Source organism: Mastomys coucha, unplaced genomic scaffold, assembly GCF_008632895.1.
Source record: "Mastomys coucha isolate ucsf_1 unplaced genomic scaffold, UCSF_Mcou_1 pScaffold23, whole genome shotgun sequence".
NCBI classification, from domain to species: Eukaryota; Metazoa; Chordata; class Mammalia; order Rodentia; family Muridae; genus Mastomys; species Mastomys coucha.
This window is the reverse complement of record NW_022196906.1, coordinates 38,125,931-38,133,070: the sequence shown is the minus strand read 5'-3', so window position 1 is coordinate 38,133,070 and position 7,140 is coordinate 38,125,931. Positions and strand designations below refer to the sequence as shown.

The 7,140-nt window shown below is 42.6% G+C and overlaps 1 protein-coding gene across 4 annotated transcripts in view; it reads left to right on the top strand.

Annotated features, from left to right (window-relative positions):
* Positions 1-7,140, top strand: part of Cbl (Cbl proto-oncogene) — an 87,314-nt gene that overhangs the window by 65,734 nt on the left and 14,440 nt on the right. For 3 of the 4 annotated variants that reach the window (XM_031345570.1, XM_031345568.1, XM_031345571.1), the window contains exons 9-11: positions 282-485; positions 5,304-5,435; positions 5,522-5,899. In XM_031345570.1, coding sequence (XP_031201430.1) covers positions 282-485; positions 5,304-5,435; positions 5,522-5,899 — 714 coding nt within the window. The remainder of the gene's footprint in view (positions 1-281; positions 486-5,303; positions 5,436-5,521; positions 5,900-7,140) is intronic. The other variant, XM_031345569.1, reaches the window with a different exon arrangement.

Sequence of the window (7,140 nt, the reverse complement as noted above, 5' to 3'; positions counted from 1 at the left end):
CATCGAATTCTCACTACAGATGGTTGTGAGCCACCATGTGATTGCTGGGAATTGAACTCAGGACCTCTGGAAGAACACTCAGCACTTTTAACCGCTAAACCATCTCTCCAACACCCTTTTTAGCTCTTTTTCTGGACTCCAAGGCATGCTAAGTACACATATTACCTCTGAGCTATATTCTCATCGACTGTACTTTAATCTCTGGGAATTGTATCTTCTAGTAGATAAGTATGTTAAGCACTTTCAGAAGTATCTGTCACTGTCATCTGCTTCTTCTGCAGGAATCAGAAGGTCAGGGCTGTCCTTTTTGCCGATGTGAAATCAAAGGTACTGAGCCTATCGTGGTGGATCCGTTTGACCCCAGAGGCAGTGGCAGCCTATTAAGGCAAGGGGCAGAAGGTGCTCCTTCCCCAAATTACGATGATGATGATGATGAACGAGCTGATGATTCTCTCTTCATGATGAAGGAGTTGGCAGGTGCCAAGGTAAGGGGGCATTGATACAGCTTGGTGTTAGTGTGATGTCTTGTTCAGCATTTCTATTATTGTGATAAAATATTGATGGAAAGCATGGTGAGGAGGAAAGGGTTTTTATAGCTTGTTCATCATCTAGGGGAGTAGATGCATAGGTCATAGAAGAGTGCTGCATACTCTCTTGCTTAGCCTATTTGAGAGAGGGAGAGGGAAAGAGAAAGAAGAAGAGGAAGAAGAAGAAGGAGGAGGAGGAGGAGGAAGAGGAGAGAGAGAGAGAGAGAGAGAGAGAGAGAGAAGAGAGAGAGAGAGAGGAGACTGATTTTCCTTATATAGCTCTGGCTATTCTGGAACTAGTTATATGGACAAGGCTGGCCTGGACACAGAGAGATGTGCCTATCTTTATTCTATTGAATGCTGAGATGAAAGATATATACCACCATACCTGGCCTCAGCCTCCTTTTTTTTTTAAGACCACATGCCTGAGGATCACACTCACCTACCCACAAGGGGCTAGGAACTTTCAAATCAACCAACCAGCCAATCAGGCCACCCAGTCAATTAATAAAATGCTCTATAGGCTTGCCTATAGGCCAATTTTATTGAAAGCATTTTCTCAGTTGAGATGCCCTTCTCTCAGATGACTCTAAGCTTGTGTCAAGCTGACAAAAAACTAGCCAGCCTAAGTGATTTCCTAGCATGTGTAAGACGCTAGAAATGATCCTTACCCTTGCTAATTAATTAATTCATTTTTGACCATATCCTTAAAAAAAGCTGAATTTGTGACTGAACATATATGCTTGCTTGCTGTTATTTCTGAGGGTAGGAATTTATAGGACTTTTATGGAATACAACTTTAAAGTTTTTTAATGAAGGCATGCATTATCCAGAAGTTTAGGTCACTGTAGAGTGTCGTGTGAGATCAGGAATCTCAGATAAGACTCTCAGGGACCTAATAGCTTGCTTTCTTTTCTTTTTCCATTTTTTAAGATTTTATGTATGAGTATTTTACCTGTAAGTATGTCTGTGCAACATGTATATGCGCATCCTGGTCCCCGTGGGCATCAAAAGAGGACATTAAATTCCCTAGAACTGGAGTTGTAGATAGTTGTTAGCCACCATGTGGGTGTGGGAATTGAATCTGGGTCTTCTGCAAAAACAAGTGCTCTTGACCACCGAGCCAAGTCTCTAGTCCTAGTAGCTTTTGTCAGGAAGACAATGCAGGTGCAGGTAAAACACTGTTTAGTACAGGGAGACAGTGGATTTTGTTTCAATGGTTGGGTATATGTTTCTTAAATATTACAATATTTGGTAAAAAAGAAAGAAATGAAGGCTTGGTGGCACATGCCTTTAATCCCAACACTCCAGAGGCAGAGGCAGAGGCTGAGGCAGAGGCAGAGGCAGATGGATCTCAGAGTTCCAGTCCAGGCTGCTCTACAGAGTGAGTTCCAGGACAGCCAGGGCTACACAGAGAAACTTTGGATCTGTAGCCTTGTAGAAATTATAAAACTCTTCATTTATGTATTGCCACTTGGTTGTCTCTGGTGGTTTGAATGAAGAATGGCCCCCTTGAGCTCATGCATTTGAATACTTGATCTCTAGTTGGTGGAAGGATTGGGAGGTGGGGCCTTGTTAGAGGAACTGTGTTTTTGGGAGTGGGCTTTGAGGTTTCAAAAGCCCAGTATCATTCTCAGTTAGCTCTCTCTGCCTCCTGGTGGTGAGCTCTCAGTTTTTGCCTCAGCCCTATGCCTGCTGCCATGTTCCCTACCAAGATGGTCATGGACTCCAACCCTCTGGAACAGTGAGCCCTAAAATGCGGTCTTTATGAGTTGCTTTTGTCACAGAAGTAGAACGGTCACTTTGTCTTCTTTTTTTTTTTTTTTAAGATTTATTTATGTATTTATTTTATGTATATGAGTACACTGTGGCAGTACTGATGGTTGTGAGCCATCATGTGGTTGCTGGAAATTTGAATTCAGGACCTCAGCTTGCTCCGGTCTAAAGATTTATTTATTATTATATCTAAGTATACTGTAGCTGTCTTCAGATGTACCAGAAGAGGGTGTCAGACCTCACTATGGATGGTTGTGAGCCACCACGTGGTTGCTGGGATTTGAACTCAGAACCTTCAGAAGAGCAGTCAGTAGCAGTCAGTGCTCTTAACCACTGAGCCACCTCTCCAGCCCTCTTTTAGTCTTTCTTAAGGGATATATCGTTTCCAGGCTTAAGCACGTTGGTGTATTGTGCAAGTCTGTCTATAGGTTGAATTTGTAGCAGAACTGTGGGGTAAATGCTGTGGCATTTATAAACTTTATGAGAGCTGTGGTGATAAAGGGTGTAATGGTGCATGTTAGGGAGGCTGAGGCAGGACAGTGTCTCCTGCACACAGACACATACACAATTAAAAATAAATTCAGAGAAAAATAAAAATTAAAAATAAATAAATAAATACATAAATTCAGGCCAGCCTGGGCTACACTGAAAGGCTTTCTTTAAAAATAAAACCTTTGGGGGGCTGGTGAGATGGCTCAGTGGGTAAGAGCACTGACTGCTCTGCCGAAGGTCATGAGTTCCAATCCCAGCAACCACATGGTGGCTCACAACCACCCGTAATGAGATCTGACGCCCTCTTCTGGTGCGTCTGAAGACAGCTAGGGTGTACTTAATTATAATAATAAATAAATCTTAAAAAAAAATAAATAAATAAAACCTTTGTTAGTGCTGAGGAAAATAATTAAGGGAAGGTATGCATAAGAATACCACAAAGATAGTAGTATTTCAGTTTCATTTCTTCACTGAATGATAGATAAGTAGTGCTTTCCTTATTTTAGTCTTTGTAACTTTCAGTTTATTATGAATTAACTTTTAGAAGATATTAACATCACACCATAGAGGTGTATGAAAGCACGAGGTTGCTTGTTCTTCACACCCTGCGGTCTGTCATTTGTTATGTGTATGTGTGTGTGTGTGTGTTTTTCTGAGCTGCACCTTGAATTGAGCCCAAGCGAGGCACTTGACCCCTGTCTGCCACTGAGCCCCATCATCAAAATAATGTCAAGTTGACATCTGTCACTACAAGTAAACTGTGCTGTCAAGCATCTTCTCAGGAACTGCACTAAAAGACCAAGGCTGTAAACATGCTGTATTGTGATAGATAATGCATAGTGCAGTGTTGTGGTAGGAAGATGTCATTCTCTAAATGTCTGCTTTTTGTCATTCTGAGGCTTTCCCTTTTTTCTCCTGGGATATGATTGCATCTCCTCTGTTCTTATATCCCATGTTTTCTGTTTTCCCTTTTTGAAGAAAATAGGTCCTTAAAATCCCTTTCCAGGAGCCTGGTAAGATGGCTCAATGGTTAAGAGCATATGCTACTCTTCTAGAAGACCCAAGTTTGATTCCCAGCATTGATGTCAAGCACCTCACAACCACCTACAGCTAAAGTTCCTGGTGGAGGTCCAACTCCTGTTATCACTTTGTGGTCACCTGCACTCACATACAGATGCCTACACACAGACACATACACATATTAAAAACAGTAAAAATAAATCTTAAAAGACATCTCTATAAAAAGGTGAAGTGATAATCTTTTTTGGGCCTTTGATATCATACCATTTTTATCAGAACTTTGGTGTGCTGGCTAGATTTATGCTAGCTTGACACAAGCTATAGTCATCTGAGAGGAAGAAACCTTGATTGAGAAAATGCCTTAATAAATCAGGCCTGTAGGGCATTTTCTTAATTGTTGAGTGAAGTGAGGGCCCAGCCCATCGAGAGTGGTGCCATCCTTGGGCTGGTGGTACTGGGTTTTATAAGAGAGTGGATTGAGCAAGCCTTGTGGAATAAACCAGTAAGCAGCCATCCTCCACAGCCTCTACATCATCCACTCTTGCCTCCAGGTTGCTGTCCTGTTTGAGTTCCTTCAATGAGATGAACAGTGATGTGGAAGTATAAGCTGAATAAATCCTTTTTTTCCCAAGTTTGGTGTTCCTGGTGTTTCTTCACAGTAATAGTAACTTTAACTAAGACAAGTGGCTAGTTCTAGGATTCTAGTTACAAACATTCTTCTGGGTCCGAAGCTTTGCGTTTTCATATTCTTGCTCTTCTGCTGTGAATCGTGGTGCTGACTTGTCTTGGTTTTTTAATCCCGTTTTCATGTTTGCCCTACCCTTGCTTTCTTAGGAAAGTGAAAGGTGTCACATTGCCTGGCTCAAGAAGCTTATTATTAAAGTCATCTTTAAAGAGAAGCTGTAGATTTGAAGGTCTTTAGAGGAAACCAAGTGGTGGACTAAATACCGGGGGCTACTGATAATATATCTTTTGTCCTTAAATTTTATTTACTTATTATTATTTGTGTATATATTTCTGTGCATGATTGTGTGAGGGTGGGGAGGTGCCATGGCATTGCTGTGGTGGTCAGAAGACAGTTCTGTGGAGTCACTCCTCTCCTTCCACTGTTACACGCCTTCCAGGGCTTGAACTCAGATTGCCGGGCTTGCAGAGCCAGCACATTTACCTACCTTCAGTCTTGACAGTGTCCTTTTTGCCTCCAAAGATGAAGAGATAGAGTATTGTAGTGGTTTTAAAAATTGTAAGGTGGGCTCTTTGTTGTAGAACTGCCTTTCTAAATGATTCTGCCAATAGTCTGCCTCTGTGACTGACAGTGCCTGTTTATGGTGATTATAGACATAGTCCAGGGTTTCAAAAATATCTGAGTTTTTAGACATCTGTGGGACCCAGCACCTATGATCACATAGTATCCGTTGTCTATAACTTTAGGGTTGAAAATGCTCTTCCCTAAACAAGAGTAACCCATTAACATCTCATCGGTTCTAGGTGGAAAGGCCTTCCTCTCCATTCTCCATGGCCCCACAAGCTTCCCTTCCTCCAGTGCCACCAAGACTTGACCTTCTACAGCAGCGAGCACCTGTTCCTGCCAGCACTTCAGTTCTGGGGACTGCTTCCAAGGCAAAGCATTAACCATTTCTGCACTTTGCTGAGCCTCTGTTGTTTATTAGTGGTTTGATTGACTTGTTTCTGTCTTGTTTCCATAGGCTGCTTCTGGCTCACTTCATAAAGACAAACCATTGCCAATACCTCCCACACTTCGAGATCTTCCACCACCACCCCCTCCAGACCGGCCTTACTCTGTTGGAGCAGAAGCAAGGCCTCAGAGACGCCCCCTGCCTTGTACACCAAGCGATTGCCCATCTAGAGACAAACTTCCCCCTGTCCCCTCTAGCCGCCCAGGGGACTCATGGTTGTCTCGACCAATCCCTAAAGTACCAGTAGCTACTCCAAACCCTGGTGATCCTTGGAATGGGAGAGAATTGACTAATCGGCACTCACTTCCATTCTCATTGCCCTCACAAATGGAACCCAGAACAGATGTCCCTAGGCTCGGAAGCACGTTTAGTCTGGATACCTCTATGGTGAGTACTAAATTTTAAACCATTTAGCCTAGTAGTATTTGTGGGTGGTATTTTATAGTCCAAAGTGTTTTGTTAGGCTGGGCATGGTGGTACACACCCTTCTTCCCAGCACTTGGGAGGCAGAGGCAATTGGATCTCTGAGTTCAAGGCAGCCTGGTCTACAATCCAGGCTGGTCTAGGACAAACAGAGCTGCAGAGAAACCCTGTCTTGGAAAAGAAAAAGTGTTTTGTTGGCATGGTTTTGGTCTGTATCATAGGCTATCTTCAAATTCTTGATCTTTTTGTCTCCACTTCCTAAGTAACTGAGATTACAAGTATGCGCTACTGTACCTTGTTTTGGGTCAGAATTATTTGATAGGTTTTATATAGAGTCCAGATAGCATTAATTCCTGACTCATGAGAAGTGTGTAAACTAAGAGCTGATGACAAGGCTCAGTTTGATCCCTGGAATGAGGTAGAAAGAAGTGAATTTGGAAGGAGGTCTAAGGAATACCCAAGAAGCCAGGTGCACACCTGTAATCCTAGTACTTGGGAGGCAAAGGCAAGTGGATCTCTTGGCCTATGTAGTAAGTTCTAGGCCAGTTAGGGTTACCCAATTAAATTCTGTCTCAGAAAGAAAGTGGCGTGGGCGGGGACAGTAGGGAGGAGAGAAAAGGAAAGAAAAGAAAAGTAAGGAAATACCCAAGAGCTGATGCTATAGCTCAGTAGTAAAGACACTTGGTAAGCCTGATGGTTCTTCTGGACCCATGTAATAAAAGGAGAGGAGAGAATCCTAAAAGTTACCTTGTGACTTTTACACATACATACATACATACACTGAACAAATGCTTTTTTTTTTTAAAGAAATGTTTGCCTTTTTTTTTTTTAAAGATTTATCTATTTATTATATGTAAGTACACTGTAACTGTCTTCAGACACACCAGAAGAGGGCATCAGATCTCATTACGGGTGGTTGTGAGCCACCATGTGGTTGCTGGGATTTGAACTCATGACCTTCCGAAGAGCAGTCAGTGCTCTTCCCCGCTGAGCCATCTCTCCAGCCTGCTTTTTGTTTTTTGATATATTTTTTTTAAGAGACAAGGGGGCTAGAGAGGTGGCTCAGCAGTTAAGAACACTTGTTGTTCCTGCAGAGGACCTGGGTTTGATTTCCAGCACCCACGTGGTGTCCCACAACTTCCTGTAACTCCAGTTCTTAGATATCCGGTGTCCTTTTCTGACCTCTGAGGGGACAAGGCATACAC